The following is a 23667-nucleotide window of genomic DNA, read 5'->3' as shown; positions in this document are numbered from 1 at the left end:
TTTAGTTATAGCTGCGTGCCCTGGCTCTAAGTTCATGCCCTCTGTATTTTTCAGGTTGAGCCTGATCATACTGGGCAGTCTCCTTTTCTTACATAAGCTGCAACTTATGAAAATATCTATATTTGATGTTGATGGAGTGTGGCGAAGACACACTATTTTGTCAAAGACACACTATTTTGTCAAAGACACACTATTTTGTCACAGAGAACAAAATAGAAACGTTCATGTAAAAAAATAATAATAAGACAAGTAAAACAGCAAGTTTTCAGCTTTCGTATCTGTTACAGTTCTCAGGTAACTTGAAAGAGCAACAAGCAAAAGAGAGGTGTCCCCTTGAGTGTAGACGCAGGCCAATTACATTTTGGCTGGTATGTCCCCCATGACTTAAATTTGTCTAATGGCTCACTTCATGTCCGAGATAAGCTCGACCCTCACAAAGACACTCATTCATGACACACAACTTTGGAGTAACGTGACCTGAAGCAGCAGAGGGCCTCTTATAAATACACAGGGCAACATGATTTGTTGAATATTCACACACAGCATCCGTAGAGGTAAGATATTGCGTTTTCCTTTCGCATTTTTTGTCACATTTTATAATTTCCACTGTAAGAATTAATCGCTTGTGTTGCATGTCTGTGTAATGACAGCAAGATGAAATGAATGACCCTAGATTTAACAGGTCTCAGATACAGCATTTACATTGTACATATGTATGTATATTGGCAGATAATTTAAATATTGCCTGCTTCTTTCCTATGTTGGTAGTTAGATACATGCTGATGCGATGTAGTCTTTGGTTTTCCTCAACTTTTGAGGCTATTGCTTGAGTCTTGACTGATCTCTAAAGCTTTGCTAGTGCTGGAACCAAATAAGAGGGACATTAGCGATGTTTTTGTTTGTGACAATATTCTGTTATTCTGTGCAAGCTAACGGTTGACACCAATTTCATGTCCAGGTTTGCATTGTTACCATGAAGCAGTCTATCATCTTGATCCTGCCCCTTCTCCTGCCCCTCATCAGTGCACAGATACCTCACTGGGGGCCATGTCCAGAACCTCCTGTGCAAACTGCCTTCAGTATGAAAAAGGTATAAAAGATTTGTCTTCATTTCCTGTGACATGCCACTGTGCATTTAACGTAATACATTAGTCAAGCTAAATAAAAGTTTGCTGACAACATATTTCTTTTAGAAATATTTGTTCATGTGTTGACACTACCATGACTTGCCTCGTGCCCCTCAAGTGTGTGACTAGATGACTCTGCTGGGTGATGGGTTTCAGTTCTTGGGCAGGTGGTATGAGGTTGCAAAACTACCGGCACAGTTTGAGAAAGGGAGGTGCATCGAGTCCAACTTCACCATGAAAGCGGATGGGAGTGTCCGTGTGGTCAGCTCAGAGATACTGTAAGTTCAGATTTGTGGCAACATATAGTACTCCATATACAACATATAGTACTCTATACAGTTAGCCAACACTAGAAGACACAACTCATGTTACAATAAAGACACCATTACATTTACTTACATTCATTTTTGAGTTGCGCTAGATAGCATTACAACTGGAATACCTGATGTTAAGTATTAGTGTAACGTGATGAAATACTGCCTCAAATTGCCTTTTAAAATAATGACAAAATCTTTATACATATACATAAAAGGGATCACCCTAAAAGAGATTGTACACTTTTAAAATGTAAACGTCATCATTGATAATGCCAGATTATGAAATGGAACAGCTTTGTTTTTTGCGTGACATTGTAGAAAAGGTGAACTGAGAACCATTGAGGGGAATGCTGTGGTTCAGGACATGAGGGAACCTGCCAAGCTTGGCATCAGCTTCTCTTTTGGTGAGTACAGGAATTCCACATAATCAGTTCATAAGAGATGCTAAGATCAGGAGGACCTTCAACCAAGGCAAATAAACACAGCACCTGTATGACCTGCCTTTTTTGTATTTCTATTTGATAATACACATTGTTGCCTATTCTTCCTGTTTACCAATACGCACATATGCCTTGTACATATCACAACTAGTAATTTAGTAAACACAATAATAACATATCATGTGGTAAGTCAATTAAATCAGTATATCTTGGATGAACAACTGAATGTGATGTGACCTGCGAGACAGCTTCCTGTTAACCTAACTACACTGCTGCTGTCTCCAGTGCTGCCCTACACACCGTACTGGATCCTGTCCACTGACTACGACAACACGGCGCTGGTCTACTCCTGCACCGATGTCCTGAGGCTGTTCCACGTGGACTTCGCCTGGATCCTGGGCAGAACCAGAAGCCTCCCCATCGCCACCATCACTAAAGCCAAGGATGTCTTCAACAACAACAACATCGACGTCAGCCGGATGATCATGAGCAAGCAGGCGGGCTGTCAGAAGGATTACTGAGACACTGGCAGAGGAACAAGAGAGGAAGGAAGAGAGGAAGAGTGGGGAAGAGAGAGAGAAAGAAGGCCACACTCGCTACTAAGGAGGTCTGCTGGACTGGCTGCAGTCTGAGGGGCATCGCTGATTGAACACAGATTGTTTTCAATTATCACTTAACAGTCACTTTTCTTTTTCATCTGTTTTGTTTTATTTTTTTTACATGCAGAGAATTATAATTTTCTGGTGGAAGGAGTCATTTGCCAAGTACCTTTGTAATATATATCACTATTTTGTTTTATTTTTGTAACATTTTTACAGCACAAGTAATTGTATCACTGATTCTGAAATTTGATTTCAAAAGTTAATGTAACCAATTGAAAGCATGAGATCCTCCTTGGAGAGAAAAATAAAGTACAGTGTCTTAACAAGAGTCATGTGAATTGCACTGATCTAAAGGTCTTTCTAGAACAGTTAACAAATGTACATAACATGTCTTCAGTTAGAAGTCTACTGACATCATTTAACAACTAACAGGACACCCACAAGTTAAGTGGGTACATTTGGTAGTCAGAGTTAAGCAGAATACTGGGACCAAAGAGAGTTTGGAGTCATACAAAATCACAAACAAGATGGAATATTGCTGACTCTTTACTACTAAAATCTTGCTGTTGTTGTTGGTAAGTTAGCCATGGTTGATTGGTAAATATTTCAGGGAGCTACAAAAATGACCACAGACTGAGAGGCCAAGCATTTATTTGAGTTTTTGCAGAAGAAGAAATAGCAAAGTAAAACATTTGATGTATTTTTCATAGAAGAATCTGACCAAAACAATATATATTCATTTGAGCTACCATAATCTTCAAGAAGCCAAATTAACTCATATGATCCATGTGTGGAATCAATGTGGAATGCATACCTAAAAGTTATAAAACATTACTTATCATTTCAACTGGAGCATTACGTCTAAGTTAAGGTTAAGTTGAACAGGTGTCAACTCTCTTGATAAATACATGGGTGTCAGGCGAAACACAGATGAGTAGCCAGGGTTTGTATTGACACAGACAGAAAATAGGTTGTTTATTTGATACTGTACACAGCTGGTCACAACTCCACTCTAGTAATAGAGATCAGTAGTGCCACTTCCTTCTGTAAATGCAGATTAGTGTGGGAAACCAGTGAAGCAGAGGAATGAAAGCCAGTGGGGGGGAAAAAGGCATTTCGTTGTCTGACGTAATCGAATGTGCCAGCCTGGGCATTGGCACCACTAGATGGACCCTTCTCTCCCCTCTAACGGAACTGCAGAGGGCTCACACGCAGACCAATCACGTCCTTACCGATCTCCGTTGCCTAGGAGACAAAAGAAGTCCTTTTATATTCCACAACATAACAGCACAATTATTCTCAGCAAGGTGACTATACCAGGGATTCTGCTGGTTTCAATAAGTAAAATTAAGACCTTAAGACCATAATAAATGCATTTTAAGACTTATTTCACATCCATACTGGCCAAAAAAAAGTACAAAAGATATGAAGGAGTCCCAGAATTACTTGCAGTGTAAATGAATTTCTCTTAATAATCCAATACAAATTGTATTATGTTAGACGTTTTGTCCTATCTAGACTTGAAGGTTTTAGCGATGTCAGAGTCAGGGAACGTGGTTTGAACAGCTCACCTATGTCTTCATTGCTTTTATATGACTTAAGTTTAGTTTTAGTAAATAAACAAAAACGATGATTTTAGGGTTATAGACATTTTGGTAAATGGACATAAAATAGTCTATGTGACGCAAATGTTATTCGAAAAGTAAACAAATTCATGATGATGGCTAAAAACTAGAAAAAATAGAATAAAAAGACTGTGTGAACTATTTGAATTTAAAAGTGAAAGCGGTACAAGTGCATGAATGGTAAATTCAGGTAACATCATCTGTGGCGTTGAAATCAAAGGGAAAAAACTCCCTTCAACAGTCGACAGGAATACGCATAATCCAAAGGAAAGGATGTAGTGAGTCAGATTGCAAGTGACAAATGTAACATTTTTAAGAAAGTTCACATGCAAGTTCTTGAATTTATTTTCAGTTATCTATTCTTGTAGGGTTTTTCAAAGAAAACAGTTACAGTCTATCATTCAAATCCTGTCCATTTTTTGTTGAATTCAGCAAATTGCTCCTCACGGGCCCTTATCTGTGTTCAGGGTTTAAGGCAAAAAAAAAATGTTGTTTGTACACAGTCCTGGTTCTTTAAATAGGAAATAATTATAGTGGCTCAGGCCAAGCTATAAACAATCCAAGCCAATTAACACGATGCTTCAGGAGCATGGAAGGGAGGGGTGTAATTGAATTGACTGTTGAGCACAAGCTTTCAGTCAGACAACAGGTTTTCAATTGAAACAAATGTAGCCTATTGTTAGTGAAGTTAAGTCTTGAAATGTTCAATGACATGATATCTTCAATGACAAGTAGATTATTTTTCACAACGCACTAATCCGCAACAACTTTTGTCCTTAACTAAAATAAAAAATACTATGTAAACAAAAAATAAATTTAAATCATGAAATAAAAGCTAAACTGAATCTAAGTTAAACTATCATTATATCAAAATTAAAAAACAATTATGGGGCGATGGAAAGCGTTTGCAATAATAAATATTGACATAATTTAACTGATAAAAGCCATGATAGAAAAGGAGATAGAGGCACAGATACAGTCCTATCTATATATGTAAAAGAGTTTTGTTATAGTGAGAGGGGCTTTGAGCTGGGCCTACCTGTGTGACCCTGCAGATCTGGCCCTTGTATGTGGGACAGTAACAGGCTCCCGACAGGGGGCACTTCTCCACCGGCCGACCACGGTACAGCGGAGTGTAAGAGGCGGCGCACAGGTCAAAGGGATTGTGGGGGTCGTAGTTCAGCTGGTGTGCGTCTGTCAGAGTCTTCTCACATGCAGCCAGTATCTTCCTTGTCTAAAACAAGACAATGGCGCAGTTGAAAAAAAGCTGGCAAGTTCTATGTTAATGCTTTGGACACACACACGTTTGCACCCACACACACACACACACACACACACACACACACACACACACACACACACACACGCATGCACAAAGGGCAGAAATAGGGTTACCTGTTGCGCCACCTCTGGTTTGGGGCCCAGCTCAAGCAGGCGCCGTGCGAAGCCAGCTGCGGTCTTGAAGTTGCGCAGCTTGAAGAAGAGGTTGAGAGCTGTGCGCAGCACCAGGACCATGTGAACTGGCTGCAGGTTACAGTGTGTGAAGTACGCCGCCATCTGGTGGACAAAGCAGGGAAGAAAAGTGAATCATCTGCAGTCAACCAACACTGATCATGCAAAATGAATTACCTAATACTATAGAGTAGTGGTTCTGGCCTTGGGACCGACAATTTCCCATGGTCAATTAGTTGCAACCCAAATGTTACAGAATTCAAACCATAAAGTAAACATACACATTTAAAACATAAACAAAGGGCCTACTTTTATTCCTGCACTCATAGTACATCAGCCCAGGTCTAACATCAGATAGATTTTCAATATATTTTAGTTTTACCACACTGTCAAGTTATCTGGGGACTATTTCAACCTTCACATTATATTCATCAAATTAGGTTGTTGTACAAACCAGTATGTTGATTTCTTCCCCACACACAAAACTGCATAACTCTCTCTATATATGGGCTAATTTCAGTCACATGCTAACTGCAGATCACAAGAAAATAGTTACGGAGCAATAGAAATACAAGAATTAGCTAATCGTTTTACTTTTCTAACATAATTATGAATCTTAACACAAAGATTCAACTAGCCCACCAGTGGCATCCCTGTAGACAGCTAGTAAGCCAAATCTCTCCCCGCTCACGTTACAGCATGTTACATCATAGAGTATGCTATGCATTTGCCCCACACGCAGAGCTCGTCAGAACTCTCTGTCTCTTTCTGAAATCTAATTTTTCCTTTGGGATTGAGGCATGAGAAGAGTGAAGACTTAGCTTTTTCCATTTTAAAATAAAAGCTACTGTTGAAATATTTCCTACAAATGTTAAATTTGATTTGACCTTCTTTTGGGTTGGGACCCACCAGTTGAGGAAGACTGCTCTAGAGTATCCAATATTTCAAGGTTATACTAATTATTACTACTACTTCCACACACTAAATGTTCCCCATCTCTGAATCAACTTCTCAAAGTAACCTGTGTGGTTGGGACTCCCATACCAATCACATTGACTCCATCCCACTCTAGTATAGCAGTGCAGGCAACAGCACTGAAAACCTCATGTCCCATCACATCCTGGGTGTCGTACCTCACACAGCCTCTTCTGGTGGTCAAGGGTCTCTTTTGGAAGCTTCTTCCTTTCCGTTTCCATGGTGAGCCCAACAATGTACTCTCTGCAGATGGTGATAAGTTGCTGAGCCTGAGGGAGAAAGACAAGTACCATCATGCACATGGAGTCAACCTCGAGCACATGCGGGCGGACACTGAGGGCACACACACACACACACACACACACACACACACACACACACACACACGGGTTTATACAGTCTAGACTAGAGCAACTGATTGGTGCCTTAAAGTAAAACATGCACAAGCAAACACCACACGGTTTGTGTTACCTCTGCAATCTCCTGCTTGTTGTCGACCACCAGCAGTGGCACTGAGAGCATGATGACGCGGAAGCGCTCAACGGCCTCCTCGAAGCGCCCCGCCGTGGTGAGCTGGTAGCACTGCTGCAGGCGGGAGATGAGGTCGGCCAGGCGCAAGCCCACGGCCGGCAGGCCACCCTTGACACCCGCGTCCTTCCAGTTGCGCAGCGGGTGGCCGCGCAGGCAGGGCAGCGAGGGCAGGCCCAGGTAGGCGGTGCGGCCGCGCGACAGCGTCTGCATGAAGAGCTGCTTGTAGGGCTCGAAGCACACCACACCCACCTGGTCGTGCAGCAGCTGAGGGGGGAGGAAGAACGGATACACGTGACTGACCCGAGGAAGGGGCAGGAGCATCGACAAGCAAGCCTGCGTCGACATTACATCACAATGTTATTTTGTCAGGTTGAAGGCCTCTTTGTTTTGAGCTGCTGAAAGCTAAAAAAACTCTGAAAGAACAGGAGTCAAGTGACCACAAGCAGTAGCACTCAGCAATGTTGTGGATCGCTTCTGGACTCACCCTCATGGCGGTCTCGAAGGACCCTGCCAAAAGGTGGTCCACAACCAGCTGGGAGTTGTTGCACCACATCTGGGTGGGGCTCATGCCCTTGGTGGGTGGAACAAAGAAGCCCTCCTCATCTCCGCCTCCTGCACCAGCAGGCAGCTCCTATTGGGCAGAAGGTGATAACAGTGAGCACTACTTAATGTACAGTGCCTTGAAATTAAAACAACATGAACAAGCTATTTGACATAAGCATAAACAATATAAAACAGTACGTTTAAGTTCATTAACAGAATTAACTTAATAATAATGATGACCATAATAATGACGAGACTGTGGTAAAATGAAAATAATAATAATGAATGAAGGAATAAAATAACATGTGAGTAGGAACATGAACGTAAGGGCCCACTCCTCACCAGCTCTGGAGGCAAGTCTAGATCCTCCTCTACATCCCAACCGCCTCCCTCTTCCTTCCTGCTGCCTGCCTCATCACCCAACACATCCTGGGCATCAGCAAAGCCATCTGAGGAGAAAACAGAAATTAAACACACACAGGACAGGAGAAACATGAGAGAAAAGGGTGAAATCGGCGGCTGGTTTATTAAACCACATCCTGTCCCATTCCTCACCTTCATCCAGGTGCAGTTCGGCATCTTCTCCCCAGCCCTCTCCTCCTGGGGCCTCCATGTCCGGGTCTGCAGCCATCTGACCAGCTTTACCTGAAAAACGCCTCAACTTTAGACACGAAGAAACACAAGCTCATGAATGCACACACGCACACACACACACACACACACACACACACACACACACACACACACACACACAGGTAAAAGACTTTGTAGTTCACCTTTGGCAGCGATGGCTCCCTCAAAGAAGCCTTTGGAGACAGTAAGCAGGGGCCAGTTAGTGTCCAAGGGGTTGATGGGAGGAGGGGGCTGCAACAGCTGGGCATTGGAGTCCACCTCTGGAATCTGAGAGCCGGAAAAACATGTTTTTTTTTTTTATTTATTCCACAGAGTTTATAATAAGGCACATAATGTAAGGTATCAACAACAGCATGGTAAACAGGGCATTAACATGATCTGTCAAATTGTGAAATCTGTCTTTCTTCTTCTGGTCTTACCACTTCCTTCTCAAGGTCAAAGGTCTCCTTCAGGGCCTCCGCCTCCTCATCCAGGCCATGGGTGGCGGCAGTCAGGTAGGCCAGAGACTCTAAAACACGACCAGTCAGGCACAGTTAAAAAAGCTTATCCGAGTTTAATAACAAGAAACTGCAACATTACATTAGGACAAAAGTATTGCGAGTGCAAATATGCACACTTTGGGGTCAAGGAAGGTTGGCAGGTTTGTATCAAAGCTTAAGGGAATCAGCACATAGAGGTGAGAGACATGAGAGTAGCAGGAAGTGTGTGGATTATACTCACTCTGTCCACAGTTCTTCAGGATGCGCACTCTCTCACTGACGTCTCCCAGGTACAGGGCTCCCTGGTAGTGTCCACTCATGTCCTTCCTGATCTCAGCTACAGCAGACAACCAAAAGGATTGTTATAAAGGCAGACAGACACACCCTTCTTTTTTTGTTACCACAACTGCACAAGTTTGTACGGAATTTGCTATTTAAATGTCATGACAGTAGTATACATCTTGTGCCAACATCACTCACCGATCTTCATCATCTTGCGAAGCTTGGCCAGGTTGCCAGTGATAAGGTAGAGGAAGGTGAGCTTGTCAAAGTTCTTGGTCCTCTGGTAGCACATCTCCACCACCTGGTGGTGACCCTGCAATAGTGCAGCCTCTCCCAGTCGCTCCCAGCAGCTGCGCTCGTCTAGGGCCTTAGCAGCCTCCAGCGCCACCTGCAGTCAAAGGGGAGACAGTGCAGTCAGGCAGGAGCTGGATTCAAAGTGGATACATTGCAATACCCAACTGTGGTCTCAGATCAATGTTCACATTAAACCACTAATGGGACAGGATAGGATGGGTTTAGAAAAGCTGGCAACAGATCAGGGGAGTAAAATGCAGAAAACAAAAAAACAAATGCCTCTGCCTCCCTCTCCCTCACACAAACCTCAATGTTGCCACACTCCAGAGCCAGGCTGAAGCGGGTCTTCTCGTCCTTTACGAAGTGCAGCGCCACCTCCGGATAGCCCTTCTTCTGCAGGTAGGCAATGATGGACTGGCCCACCAGCTTAGCATTACGTACCATGTGCAACACCTGATGGACACAATCAGACCGGTCAACTCGAGGGAACTTGTGCATTGACTGACATCAGCAATATAAATCTCTAAATCCACAAAATCCGACACTGAACCGCTCCAAGTTTTGCCAAAACCAAACATTAAAGTGATTAAAAGTAGATTTTGTGAAAGCACATGGCAAGCATGTAGAATGAAAACAAAATTCTGGGACAGGCACAGACCTCCTCGTATTTGCGGCTGACCAGAGCCAGTTTGAAGCGATACTCGGTGGGGTCGATGTTGAGCACACGAGGGCGACACTCGCGGTCCAGGCAGTACACGCTGTTTCCCCGCACACGCGTCACGTAGATGGGAAGGTCCAACGTGCGGATGATGCCGTGATCACTGCAGAGACAAGAAGGATAGGACCAATCAGGAATAGGGTCACGGACTAGAAGGAAAGATCAGCAAATCAAGTTTTCAAAGCACTTTTACGTTATAATCAGTTTCCAAAACAGACATTAGGAGGTTATGGGGCCTTAAAGGCTGAGTTTGTGATTCTGTCATAGGGTTGTTGATATTTGAGCTGGATATCCAATCAGATTATACCTCTCCCTTTTGTGCTCCTGAAGCAATGGGTTGATTGGCTAGAATTGGTCATGGCTTGGTCTGAGCTAGTGATGCCCTTGAAACTGAGGCTTTGAAGCGTGTATCAAAAACTTGTAGCACTTTACATTGGAGCTCCGTAACAAGGCTTGAATTGTTTTGAGGAAATGATATCATCCATTACGTTCGAAGCCTCGTTGAACAGCTGGTTAAAAAAAAAGGTTCAATCTTTGCACTTTGGTTTATATATATAAAAATTATAAATAATATATATGTAAAGTATGTAATAAAAGGTGTATTTAATTTCTTTATTTGACGTAACATTCTTGTATATGGACATTAATGCATCAGACCTCTGCTTAGACATAGGCTACCGCATATCTCGGCGTTGTCACCGTGCTGAGAATTGTTCTTGTATTGTCCAATTCAGCAGGTGTGCATGGAGAGCATTTGAAGCCCTGAGGAATGAACCACTTTTTAACCCATTTTGCTAGTAAGCGTTAAGGATTTATGAAGCTTCATCTTGCCATCACTAGTCTGAGCCACTATATTTGTTTGTTTCCCCATTAACAGCCCCAGGACTGGGTGCAAACACCAGAGCTTTCTCGAGTGCACGCACTTAATGGATAGCTAGACCACCACGACCACCAATTCCTCAGGATTACAATCGTGACTGCACCTGTAATAGTGTTAATTACGCGCGAGCAAGCGAGCGTGCGTGTGTGTGTGTGTGTGTGTGTGTGTGGTGAAGGTAGCATACCCTGAGGTTAGGGCATATTTGATGTGGTTGGAGGTGGTGTAGATGAAGACGCCGCTCTCGTCCCAGGCGCCGCTCTTCACACGGATGTTCTCATGGATGTTGCACAGGCTCTCCAGCTTCCTGTTGCAGATCATGATGGCTGTGGGGAGGAAAAGGACAAGTGTCAGGAGCCACAAGACAAGAGGATGAATTTCAAGGACAGAGCACACTGGCCCAGGTCATTTTTAAGGACGATAGGGAGAACGTTTGAACAAAGAACTGTGAATTCTGCCAGTGGGAGGGGCACTTTATATATACTAATTTATTACGCAATGAAAGAAAATACTACAGAACTCTTCAGCTCCTTTGGAGAAGATCCTGCAAACCTACAGGCCTTCCTAAGGCCCATGTATGGAAATTGGAATGAGATTTCAGCCAGTGATGGGAGACAGGGAGAGGCCTTTTCAATTCATGGTGTCTTTTTTATTGGTCGTTTATTACCTCCAATGATACGACTACAGAAAAGGAACACGTCTGACTTAAGTTTTTTGTCTCCCTGGGAGAAGATCACCCGACTGAGCCTGGTGTCACTCTAAAGACCTGCAGGGCTGTCTTACCGTGTTTGGCCAGCAGGGCCACGTGGCTGGTGTCGGTGCTCCACACCACGTACTTGACCTTAGCGATCTTGACGGTGGCGAGGGAACGCTTCTGCTGTACGTCAAACAGCGTGACTCCGTCAGGGTCGCGCAGCAGCAGAGAGCCCGTCCCAGCGTAGAAGATCTCCTCGCAGCTCGGAACCTGCACCTTCTTAACGATCTCATTCTTCAGGTTCTTGATCAGCAGCTAGTGGAGGGGAGGGATGGGAAAATTGGAAAAGCCATCACCAGATTTGTTGAGGGAAGATCGGGGGGGGTTGCTGCCTGAGAACAGATTCTCACAGAAAAGTCAGCCAGTACTTCTAAGTCTGACTAGGATTAAAACTACATAAAAGGATATGGATTCTTACCGAGTGCATGCGGTCCAAAACGGCAAATCTGTTCCTGGCCACCCACACAGCCGTCAGACCAGAAGAGCGCTTGCCTTCAGGAGCTGGGAGGGAGTGAGGAGGGACAATTATTATCACTACTAAAGCAAAACTTGTGAAGAGGAAGCAACGCTTAACTCCAGGGGCAAGGCAGACTCACCATCAGGGTTTTGGGAGTCACTCTCGCGTGGGATGGAGTAGAGGTCGTATGTGCTGTTCTCCAGATTGGTGGCTCTCTGTCAGCCAGAACAGAAACAGAAAAGAAGTCACACATCTGTCTCCTGAGCTATTTCAATGGTGTTAATGTGTTCCTAGATATATCAAACGCTTAAATTAATGGCTTGTCCTATAATACTCACAGTACACAGCAGGACAGCATTTTCTGCCGGGTTGTAAGACATGCTGAACACGGGGAACTTGGACCCACTACATAGAGGAAACCAACATATTCAGCTTAACTTACGTGCATGCATTACCTCAACTACCTCATCTAATATATACATTAACACCTCACTCAATATTTCTTTTATCGCTATACAAAGGGCAAATACTTCCCCAGTCATGGTCTTGGGAAGTATGACACTGGGCCTTCCTGCCCCGGAGCCCTACCTGCGCAACTGCATGACAGCCGTGTCTTTGCTGCTGTTGAAGTCCAGCTGGCGCAGGAAGCGGTCCTTCACGTAGTACAGCATGTTGCCATAAACTGCATAGGCCGGCCTCTCCCGCTCCAGCTTAAACACTAGCATCCCACTGTCATGCCCTGCAGACACACACACACACACACAGACGTCAACCATTTATGGGTATTCTGTCATGGCATGACTGACAGACATACCAGCCCGGCTTTACATTCTCTCCACCTTCTCCCATTGTTACCGAGATTTAAGTAGAGTCAACGGACAATCATTAGAGTCATTGTTCTCATTTTAGTTTTTTTAGAGAGGCATTATCTTCTCTGCTAGGCCTATGGGAAGACTAAGGGAAACTCACCTGCAGCGAAAAGGTTAAGGTTAGGGTGAGCCCCCAACACCCAGAAGCGATCGTGGTCCCTGCGGAAGGTCTGCACACCGGTCCTCTTGGACATGTCCCACACACGGATGCTCTTGTCCTCAGAGTTAGACAGGATTAGCTCCTGGCGGGGGTGGAAGACGGCACAGGACACATTGTTGTAATGTCCCCTGCAGGTGTCCAGCTCCCAGGCTTTGGACTCTGTGCAGACAGTGTGACAGAGACAAGAGATCAAGACAAAAAAAATGGCACAAATACTAAAACACCACTTCATCTACAAAAACAACAAAATCAACAACATATACCCACTCACCATTCATCCTCCAGATCTTGACCTGACGGTCATCCGCTCCTGAGACGATGAGAGGCATGGTGGGATGGAAGGCGGCCCAGTTAACCCCACGGTCGTGACCCTGAGGAGAAAAACACACACATACTGTATATATATACCCCGAACTCCTCCAGCAACCTACCTCTAAAGCTTAAGTGAGGATACACATTTAGCAGAATGACACAAATCTTTCATTTTATTCACTTCCCTCCTAGTTCATCCTTACTGGACTCAACTATTAATTAACTAGTTAATTCAGGATCCACTCTAGCATGAAGTCTGACAGCACTTACCTCAAGAACATGTTTCACTACAGCATCAGAGGCCCCAAACAAATCCACCCCTGTGAGCCCTCGCACTTCTGTCTCCACGGCGCCTGGGGAGAGGTTCTTCTTCCTCAAACCTGGAACCGACAATCCACGCAAAAAAAGGGGGGAGGGACCAAACAAAAGCAACAAGACAAGGCCCACGAAACAGAACAAGGGAGGAGAGGTGGGAACATCAAACACGTTACTCAGTCGTGTAAACAAAACATCTTTTAGAATAAGGTGATGATTATTACATATAATTAATTTACAAAGCTCAGAAACACACATGACATAGCACACACTGTTGGACTGCTAACCACTTACAGGCACTATGAATTACAAATACAACCAATGTTCTCTAGTGGGTTTCATCCAGAGCACAGGAATTCTTCACTAATCAAGGACATAACCATTAGGCACTTCTGTAAAGAACTTCTACATGTCTCTTACAAAGGCTTCAACTGATTGGGTTAATCTGATTCTGTACAGACAGAGGGCGTGTGATGCAGTTTAAAGGTAGTATCAGCAATAGTTATCCATTTTAAGGCACAGTCGGATCTCCTTCCTTTGGTAACTGTCTTAGGTCTTAGAAGGGCTTTCACATACAAACATATATAAACAGTCACCTGAATTTGATTAGAATCCTAACAAATATAACAAAATGTATTTTGAATTAGTATTGCTGAATCTACCTTTAAATAATTATCAACCATATTTCCATGAACAGGATAATTACTGTTCTCTAGTAAGAAACCTCAAAGAAACAAGAGAGAACACAGATTTGTATTGGTGATTTCAGCGCACAAATCACTGAGTGCCTCAACAGTCCAAGAGAAGTGAGGCATGAGGAGCAATGAGTAGAAACCACTGCACAGGTGTGGATGTTTCCGGAGGAGCATGGGAATAGGTGGAACTGAACAGCGTTGAAACTGGCTGATGGACTGATGGGGCAGTGGGGGCTTAAGAGGTGTCGAGATATGTTCTCATGGGGCACTGGGTTACTGAAAGAAGTATAAGTCTGCAAGCTATTTCATGCTATTGTTAGATGATGCATAGACAAGATCTTGAGTAGATGATGTCTGTGTAATGACACTGATGTCAATGAGGGAAGGGGGAGGGTCATCTGTCATAAAATAGTTATTAATATTAGATTGATATTACAATGATCCGGGAAAACCTCACACAGGGTTTACCAGTAAAATTAGAGATAAAATGTGAGTTCCTAACACTGCAGGACATGCAATTACTTGAAAGTGGCATAATATATGCAACACCCTCCCGCTTTGGGTAAGAGGCTACTTTTTAGTGTGCAATAAGTACTCATGCTCAGTACTTAAGCTTTGTCTGTATTCAGGATTCCACCATGCAGAAAGTGATGGGATAAGAGCGAGTTACTGAATATCTAGTAACAAATAGAAAAAAAACACAAAGGTTGACTGAGAATGCAAGGTTAACAGTAGAGTTAGTGTTCTCTATGAGTTTGATGGAGTATATATGTGTACACCCTAAACATTACATCTTACAGACTGAAGCAGAAAGGCAGACACTGTCAGTTAAAGCTGACAGTTAAAGGTTACTGGGTTGAGCAGTAAGAGGAAGTGCGCAATATAGACAAAGACTGGAAAACACAAGTCAATAACTCAACATGCATAAAGACAGAAACACTTCTTGCATGGGGGGTATCCATTCTCCACCCTTATGTCCAAATTTCTCTAGACCTCTTTGGACTCACTGTCACTTAATGTAAATATTAATTTTAGATGGCTATAGAAATGGGAGCAAAATGGTCATTTGGCCATGTTGCTTTTCAAGAATTCATTCAAATTAATGTCCACAAAACAAGTTTGAGCTCAGTCATTAGAACAGTGGCTCGGAAAAAGCCTTCCACTGTGCCTGACTTCCTCTATCCACACTCTAACATTAAAGGCAAGAGGTGTTTCTGTAAGAAGCCCACAAAGATCAATTCTTCACACACAGATGAGGGAGGAGCGGAGGACACTGGAGCATCTCCTCTCCTCTCCTCCCCTCTCCTCTCCTCTCCTCTCCTCTCCTCCCCTGCTCTCCATCCCCCTCCCCCTCCATTCATCCATCCATCCAGGCTCAAGTTCTCCCCTATTCAAGTCCAGCCATTTCCACGCGCCCTCACCAGAGATATCCCACACGCGCACAGTCTGATCCAGGCTGGCTGACACCACCAGGTCCTCTGAGGGGTGGAACTGAGCACACATCACATAGTGATTGTGACCCGTCAAGACACTGCAAAACACAAGAGTTGGGGGAGACACACACAGTGACAAAGATGAAGAGATTAAAAAATATTAAATGTAATCATTATAGACTGCTCTAAAAACATATAATACGTCATTATTATGCTTATTATATTATTTTAATACTGAGGTTAGACACAGTGAAAAGGCATGGTTTATTATCAGGAATATATGAATAACAATTTCACTTCAAAAGCCAAGCGTTGTCACTCACCAGACACAAGTACGAGACTGCCAATTCCAGATGCGGATGGTCTGGTCATCTGATGCACTCAAAATCCAGGGATACTCCTAAAGACATTTTTGAAAACATTTAAGACAAGTTAGAAAAGGAGGCAGAAGTCAGAGGTAGCATTATAGATAGCCCTATGAGCAATTATACATCCCCGCATAATGCAAGAATATTTTGTTGTTTAATTTTAAATGTTTATACTCACATGGTGGAAAAAGGTAGTCCGGATATAATCCAAGTGTCCAAGCAGTGTGAACAAACATCGCCTTAATTTGTAGTTCCATACCTGAGATGTGATAAATACATGTTTGAGTCCAGAAGATATGATTATGTTCACAGTATAACTGTGATGACATTAAATTTGAAATGCAGATATAGACTCCGTTGCCAGTTTATCGGGAACACCTAGCAAAAACGAGCCCAGTCTAATACAACAGTCCTACAATAGAATAAACCCCCCTTCATAATTATTATGATGTTCAGTTTATGTTACAACTGTTTAAGAAAGGTGGCGATTAAACTGTATGATCGTTTTTGGAGGATGTAGTTTGTGCTGCTGTTAAACTGTACTGAATTAAATACAAATGTGTCTGTTTTTTAGTTTAGTCTCACTGATTGAAACGGCTCCCTTAATTAGTACACAAATACTGACAATTATAACCTTCGTGGAGCTAATATTTATTGCAGGACTGGTGTATTAGATTGCATTAGTTTAACCTCGGTGTTTCTAATAGATTGGCAACTGAGTAGTATAAATTGACTCCGCATATGCCCCCAAACCTTGATTTTGTAGTCATCTCCTCCAGACACAAACAAGGGCTGCTGCTTGTGAAAGTCAATCCCTCGGACTGGACCTGGGACAAATAACAACGCATTCCTCGGTAAAAGGTCACGTCAACGTGCTTTTAAGTAAGTCAACTTGAAGATAAGTTTGAAGCTGCACATTTTGTAATAATAGGATACCGTCATGCTCGTCGAATTTGTCAATCAAGGTGCACATGCGGTAATCCCACAGTTGAATGACTCCGTTGTGCAAACTGGCAAGAATCCATGGTCTCTTCGGGTGGAAACTAAGCCCTAGAAAAAGAAATTATTGACACATCTGGCCAAGGACTGGATATGACAGAGCAGTCAGACTAAAAGCAGTGACGCTAGCTAGCTAACAACATAGCTAATTCTGTTAATGATGAAAAACTAGTATAGCCTTTACATTTACTACTTGGTTATCGTCAACAGAATACAACTTCATTAGCCGCAACTCAGGATTGAATGAATATTAATAACTCACAAGCCCTTCTTTTTACGCCGAAGTCAACGCTTACACATTGCTAGTTTGATTAACTTGCTAGCGTTTCATTCCATGTCAAAAGCAAATAGGCAGTATTAAAGGAAACAGGTTAATCCAACATATATCAGTGTAAACTGGCATATATACAACTATACTATTAATACATGAAGTTCTATAACGGTATTTTTTTTTTTTATGAAATGACTTGTAGCAATGTAGCTAGAGCCGCAGCTAGCTAGCTGGCTATCTTACCTTTAACACGGGCCGATTTTGTCTCAAATTTGGTCAACATCTTCCAGAAACGCTACTGCACTTCCAAAGACAATGATTCAAGAAGCTGATTCATAAAAGCCTGGAAAATCCAACAATTTTTCATCAACGATTCAGTTCTCTATAGCAGTGTTATGCCAACTAGGTATTTTCTAATACGGTCGGTTTAGCTTGCTGGAAGGCTGCAGCCAACCACTCCACTTCCTTAGCTGACACGTCGACGTAAACCCAGAAATCCTCTCCCTGTACACACGGAACACTGAAGCGCCATCAAAGGTTCCACGTCCTAATATCCGGTGTCCAGAAGGTCCAAGCAGAGAACCATTATTCTTTCGTGTCAACTACTACCTGTCAGTTATATTTCTCATTTGCAACACATCAGTGACACTGATATAAGCAGCAGTAAAACGCTGAATATCGAAAAAAATAAGGAGACCGACAAAATACAAAAAGTGTGTATTAGGTAAATTAAAAGTTAACTGCACCTCCACACACACATAATAAATTGAGTTACGAGAAAGGATATCCCATATTTCCTGAGGTCCCTCATGCTGCTAAACATAATTACGTGATAACGCAAAAGAGTAATTTACTACATCCATTAAAAACAAGCCGCGATACATGGAATATATTCAAAATATTGCCCACCCATATTTCCGAGATGAGTTAGTCTTTTTGTTTGTTTGTTTTGTTTGTTATCATGATTATACAATAAATCAATCCGATGTGTCCGAAATTTTTGTCTAAACGTGGCGAGGAAACTGAAACAGGTAATTTGACTACCGCTGCAGTTGTCAGGCCTATGATCTGGAAAACTGATACATGTACTTCAGTCCATTCCACAGAGAAGATGCAAAAAAAAAAATACATAAAGATAATGTCATACTATAATACATATAACCTACTCGTATGTAGTCTTATTTCTTGGTCATCATATGGGGGGAAACAAATAGGCAAGGCATATCAAAATGTAACCTTTGGGGTTTAACTATCAAAATACGTTCTTATCAATGGCTTAGAATTGAATTAGTTATAAGATCTTCTATATTTTGTATGTGTTTACTTACATAATAATAATAAAAAAAATCATAATTATGGATTGGTGTAATACAGGCCTCTCTTTATTTTTTATATAACTCCATATCAGAAATCACACATCTTAGTCTTCACATTATGTACAAATGCTCACACCCAAGCACTAGAGACACTGTTGCCGTTTCAAACACTGGAATAGGTTCAACCCTTTATTTTGGGGGGGGGGGGGGGGGGGGGGGGGACTGTGGTGGGATTAACATAAATAATAAATGTGTTATTGCTATGTTATTATCTGTCTAAATCTAAACAGCAGCTCATTTATGGTGTCGTTAGACACGACTGCCGTCTTTGAAAACGTGCAAACTTGGTATCTGTCAGTGATCAGTATGAGAGAGATGAATAACGATAGAACAAATGGTTGAAACTTAATAATCCAAACAACACACAATTCTATACAATATACAAGGTTATAACATACAATAACACCAACAGAGAAAATGAGGAGGCACATCGCTTTAAGTCCTTCCAGAGATGAACTTTCCATGTTATTTCTTATCTCAATTTTCTTTTAGATCATTAGCTATTGGCTTCTTAGATCAATAAGTGGTATCGGGGTATATACAGGAAGCAAAATCAATATCCTCCTTTATTATGACTACACTAATGCTACACCATTGTTGACTGACAGAAGCTCAGAATGGGAATGGTATACAACATCTAATTTGTTTTAGTAGTGTTTTCTAGGAAATGGGAATGTTCATAAAGATTTCTTTAAACTTGTGACAATGCTGATTATGTAAACATAGCTAATAGTCCATCTTTTTGTCATGGTTAGTGAATTAAACCGATGGTCTCTCTCCAAAACAATGTACAATATTCACTTAATTTTAAGAACTTGCCACAGTGTGTCATAAATAATAGACCCCAGAGGTGAGTGAAACAGTTATTGGGTTAAAGCTACCCTGAGGTTAACAGTGGTACCTGTCTGCCATTTTCAGTAAGACCTTTTATCTATTCTTAAATCAATTACCCTTACAGGCTCATACCCTCCTCCTGACAGGCAAGACTGAGCTCAGGACCAGGGTGTCTCAGGTTATCAGTACTCAAGCTGCAACCACCCAGCTCAATAGACTGAGCTGAAGACGACTTTACAGAATCATGTACACCATTGTTTTTATCATCTTGCCAATTCCAATTGTTTCGCCTTCAACAGTGAGATGACATAAACTGACCAGGCATTCATTTAGCCTTATAACTGATTGCAAGACTGCAAATATGTGATTCAAATGAAGTGATAGATTCCAAGAGTAGCTGTTCTCTTGTGAATGATCAATCAGTCAGGAAGAAGCTTTTTTTTGTCAGGGGTAGTCACTGCACCGGTGTCTTGCCTGCATCCACAGTGTACATTTGTACACACAGTGCTCCCTCTTGAAAGTATCAATAACAGAACAGATCAAATCATGCCAATCCTCCTGGAGCAGCTTTTGTGAGACAGTATTGCAAACACCTGATAGTGCCTTGTGAGATCACATAATTGAGCACTGCTCAGCAGGTCCTGCCCCAGGTGCTCCAGGGATATTCAAAGATTCCATGTCGAGGTTCAGGCCAGGAGGCTGTAAGGAAAAAATAATAGGAGTGAAATCAACAGTGGTGGGAATGAACTTTCATATTTTGTATTTCAGTGAAAAATAAGGCTGTACATACCGCGTCTCCTGCCAACTCTTTTGGTGGTTGGCCTAGATCTTGCAGCTAGAGAAAGATAAAAGATTAATCAGTAATGAACTCTGTGTGTGTCCAAAAATGTACAGCTGAAAACGATAGAGGGGATTTTGAAATATCCATTGTAAAATGCATTTCTATGTTCATGTTTAGTCAATTAAGAAATATTTGAAGAGAGCTGTGAGAAATTATTGATAGAATGAATTACCTTCTGCATGAGTTCCAGAATGTTCTCAAAAGCGCTTTCCTGATCTCCATCTTTCTCAAACTGGGAACAAATGTCTCCCATGATCTTGTGTTGTTGCTCATAACGATTGAACTCCACAGGAGGGAGGGACTCTTTGTTGCTGTTCAGCCACTCAGGATACTTAAAGTAAACAGATATATTATGTCAATAACATTTTAACATACAAATAACAGATAAACAATGTGATTGAAAGGTATGTCTTCACAATATGTGACTTATGATACCTTCTCTGTAATCTCTTTGAGTGATGGGTACAGAACTTCTTTGGAGAGCAGATTTTGCATGATAGATTGCATGATGGGCAAGATATTCCCATCCTCTCCTCCTCCTCCTTCACCATTGTTGTCTAATCCCAGTCCTTCTAAAGTCTTTGCCAGGTCCTCTCCTGCTAATCCTGAACTCTGAAAATGGGGTTAAAACCATATTTTGCATCTATGCTTTCCATTCCATAACAATTTACATTTGTACCCAAAATTCCTGTCATAAATTTGAGTAGAAGAATTACCTGCAAGTAGTCTGCATTTTTTGCAAGTCCACTGAGGGTGTCTTTCAGACACGAGGTGAATTCCTGCTGTGAAGCTACATCACTGCCTTGGGTGAAAAGTGACACAACAAATCCCATATTATGTGTACAGTTATAAAACACAGATACATAGTCCATTTAGTAACAAAAGGTATACACAAAGCTTCATGTTATACAATCTGCTGTATCACTTGAACATACAATGGTCTTGTTAAGAATGTGTACATGTGGTTTAAAGGAGAGGATCAACACACAAACAGAAACACACATACACACACACACACACAAACAATGTTCTTCCACACACCAACTTTGCCTGCCGCGTCAGATAGTTTTTGAAAATGCTGCAGCAGCTCTGGCTCCTCTTGGGCAAGCTCAACCATGGCCCTCTCCCACTCCTCTTTTGCCTGGTTTGCCATCTCTCCTTCAAACAGGTTCTCAAAAAACTGACTGTCCTCCAACAGAGGGGGCTGAAAAAATTACAGTGATCTTTGATGGGATGAAAACTTCAACAATAAGGCAAATACAGGTACCTCAATTAGGCAACATGCTGTGTGATCAAAACAACCACGGCTTAATTTTACCGACAGTGCATGTCTGAGAATTAACTAGATACAAAAATGAAATGAAGCTCACTTTCTTCCCACTGGTCTGGTCTGCATTAGGACCAGCAGCTGCCTCTGGGGCAGAAGGCGGAACGTTTGCCTTGTCAAAGTCATCAAGGGCACCTGAAAGAAATATTAACTTAATACTAAATAGCTCTGAGAAGAGACCTACCTCATGAGCTACTCTAAAGTAGTCAGACTGACTGTAAACTGAGCAGTCATAGTAGATAGCTAGAGACAGTTACATTGCAAATAATATGTTGTTGTGTAGAACTGTTCACAACTGTACAGGGTCCTTCCATGTCAGTTTACTCAATAATTAGCATGCAAAATGTTAAGTCGGTATCTTTAGTATCTGAGATACAGAGACTTTTAAAAGAGAGCATGGCCCTAATTTCACTGCAAGAAACGAGTGTTGCGACAACAATCTATTAGTTATTACTTTTGAACTATTCATGTTTCAAAAAATGCAGGGGTTGTTCTAGACTAGATGTGTTTATCTTCTCAAATAGTTGGCCCCATATTGCATAATTGCCAAGTTACAGCTGAAAATTGTATTGAGCTTTGGAGGAACTTTTGCTTGCTTTATCTTCAAACTAAACACTTGACCCCATGAGATCTTTTACATTTTATATAAAATACTGAAGCATTTTCTCAGCAACTAGGTGCATGTCTGTGAGGATTCAAAATGTTCTGATTTACGGGGGGAAAAAGGTCACCTTTTAAAGTATTTCAAGTGTATATAACCTGTGTATGACATAGTCTACCATAAAAACAATCATACAGCTGGTTTTATGTATCTAAAACTATATCTATTAAGGTATTTAACACCCCATGTTTTAATAGAACAATCATAGAAATAATTATAAAGGAACAATGTCACATCTTCAATTCCACCTTCATTTAATACAAGCATATTTGTGAACGATTTTTGAAGCATTAGTTCAGGAGAAGATCTACATTAATCACCATTACCGGATCCTGTTGAATCATGTATTAGTCTCTCGTTAGACTAGATAGACCAACTTTCACAGCTGCACCTTACTTATGTCAGAACATAGTACTATGGTAATAAGTACGATTGGCTGTTCCTCGTCGATGCTGTAGCCTACGGGCCACATCTACATTAAGCAATTTTCAGAAATATTCCAGGGCACTACTATTTACGACACTTATACCGGCAATGTCAAACAACAGACTAACGCCTGAAGATCACAAAATAATAACATATGTTTTAAAATTAACTGAAAATGTAAGGTCAACAAGGGCGTCAAATGCTCTCAAGTTAGGGGGCAGGCTTCTGAAAAGAGGAGGAACATGTATATTTTTGAAAAGTAACTAATTACACGCCAAGCAAACTAGCACTTAAACAGGACTGACATTGGTTCTCCTGAAGTAGCACATTTATTAAGGTATAACTCCAAACCTTACTGTCCAATAATTCATCCAACTCAGTGTCTTCTTCAACCTGCGGATCCGACGCAGACGCCATCTTGTTCGTGACTTCTCAAAGGATACCGACGCGCGAAAATGACGTATGAGTGAGTCAGCAGCTCATAGTAGCCTGTCAGGCGTGTGCCATAATGCAGAAATGTGGTTAAGGTAGCCTAAATGTAATCTATATTAAAATACACAGGATACATTGGCAAACGGGAACAGAGTCAACAACTGTTATATATCTTGGCCCAGGCCACATGGAACCACCACTAAGTGGAAGCAGTGCTCCACAATGCCTGTTTACAGTAAGGA

At 41.9% G+C, this 23667-nt stretch overlaps 3 protein-coding genes across 4 annotated transcripts; 1 reads left to right on the top strand and 2 right to left on the bottom strand.

Moving 5' to 3' along the window:
• The first annotated feature begins 972 nt into the window (after positions 1-972).
• apoda.1 (apolipoprotein Da, duplicate 1) lies at positions 973-2609 on the top strand. Its single transcript, XM_080837847.1, has 4 exons — positions 973-1090; positions 1284-1405; positions 1763-1848; positions 2170-2609. Exons 1-4 carry the CDS (start codon positions 974-976, stop codon positions 2403-2405), a joined length of 561 nt encoding a protein of 186 aa, XP_080693973.1. The 5' UTR covers position 973; the 3' UTR covers positions 2406-2609.
• A 179-nt stretch (positions 2610-2788) lies between these two features.
• On the bottom strand, positions 2789-18000 carry copa (COPI coat complex subunit alpha). 2 transcript variants are annotated; one of them, XM_080837824.1, is made up of 29 exons: positions 17772-18000; positions 17195-17308; positions 17012-17085; positions 16437-16517; positions 16214-16290; positions 15879-15988; positions 13718-13827; positions 13407-13506; positions 13076-13294; positions 12695-12845; positions 12445-12511; positions 12246-12321; positions 12068-12150; positions 11679-11904; positions 11083-11221; positions 9959-10121; positions 9607-9753; positions 9205-9394; positions 8966-9061; positions 8665-8753; positions 8389-8512; positions 8168-8257; positions 7955-8061; positions 7554-7700; positions 7010-7333; positions 6697-6807; positions 5507-5668; positions 5151-5345; positions 3132-3731 (listed from the first exon to the last, which is right to left on the bottom strand). In XM_080837824.1, the coding sequence occupies exons 1-29, from the start codon at positions 17809-17811 to the stop codon at positions 3672-3674; spliced, it is 3672 nt and encodes a 1223-aa protein (XP_080693950.1). In that variant the 5' UTR covers positions 17812-18000; the 3' UTR covers positions 3132-3671. The 2 variants fall into 2 exon arrangements, with proteins under 2 accessions (XP_080693951.1, XP_080693950.1); XM_080837825.1 differs by lacking the exons at positions 5507-5668; positions 6697-6807 and having other exon boundaries at positions 2789-3731.
• A 949-nt stretch (positions 18001-18949) lies between these two features.
• pex19 (peroxisomal biogenesis factor 19) lies at positions 18950-23437 on the bottom strand. The gene is made up of 8 exons (XM_080837845.1): positions 23350-23437; positions 21950-22041; positions 21621-21783; positions 21296-21381; positions 21015-21191; positions 20752-20910; positions 20529-20573; positions 18950-20437 (listed from the first exon to the last, which is right to left on the bottom strand). Exons 1-8 carry the CDS (start codon positions 23408-23410, stop codon positions 20351-20353), a joined length of 870 nt encoding a protein of 289 aa, XP_080693971.1. The 5' UTR covers positions 23411-23437; the 3' UTR covers positions 18950-20350.
• Positions 23438-23667: the final 230 nt, after the last annotated feature.

The sequence above is a fragment of the Sprattus sprattus genome (assembly GCF_963457725.1).
Source record: "Sprattus sprattus genome assembly, chromosome: 4".
In the NCBI taxonomy this organism is placed as follows: domain Eukaryota; kingdom Metazoa; phylum Chordata; class Actinopteri; order Clupeiformes; family Clupeidae; genus Sprattus; species Sprattus sprattus.
The sequence above is the reverse complement of the archived record's forward strand: the minus strand, read 5'-3'. Positions and strand labels throughout refer to the sequence as shown.

Bases quoted from the DNA above. Each gene is read 5' to 3' on its own strand.
- apoda.1 (XM_080837847.1), top strand. From the start codon at position 974: ATGAAGCAGTCTATCATCTTGATCCTGCCCCTTCTCCTGCCCCTCATC. The intron at 1,091-1,283 runs GTATAAAAGATT...GATGGGTTTCAG, and splicing joins CTGCCTTCAGTATGAAAAAG to TTCTTGGGCAGGTGGTATGA. The intron at 1,406-1,762 runs GTAAGTTCAGAT...GTGACATTGTAG, and splicing joins GTGGTCAGCTCAGAGATACT to AAAAGGTGAACTGAGAACCA.
- copa (XM_080837824.1), bottom strand. From the start codon at position 17,811: ATGTTGACCAAATTTGAGACAAAATCGGCCCGTGTTAAAG. The intron at 16,291-16,436 runs GTGAGTATAAAC...AAATGTCTTTAG, and splicing joins GGACTACCTTTTTCCACCAT to GAGTATCCCTGGATTTTGAG. The intron at 8,062-8,167 runs GTGAGGAATGGG...TTTTCTCCTCAG, and splicing joins CGAACTGCACCTGGATGAAG to ATGGCTTTGCTGATGCCCAG.
- pex19 (XM_080837845.1), bottom strand. From the start codon at position 23,410: ATGGCGTCTGCGTCGGATCCGCAGGTTGAAGAAGACACTGAGTTGGAT. The intron at 21,382-21,620 runs GTGTGTGGAAGA...TTTTCACCCAAG, and splicing joins TGACGCGGCAGGCAAAGTTG to GCAGTGATGTAGCTTCACAG. The intron at 20,574-20,751 runs GTAATTCATTCT...ATCTTTCTCTAG, and splicing joins TTCTGGAACTCATGCAGAAG to CTGCAAGATCTAGGCCAACC.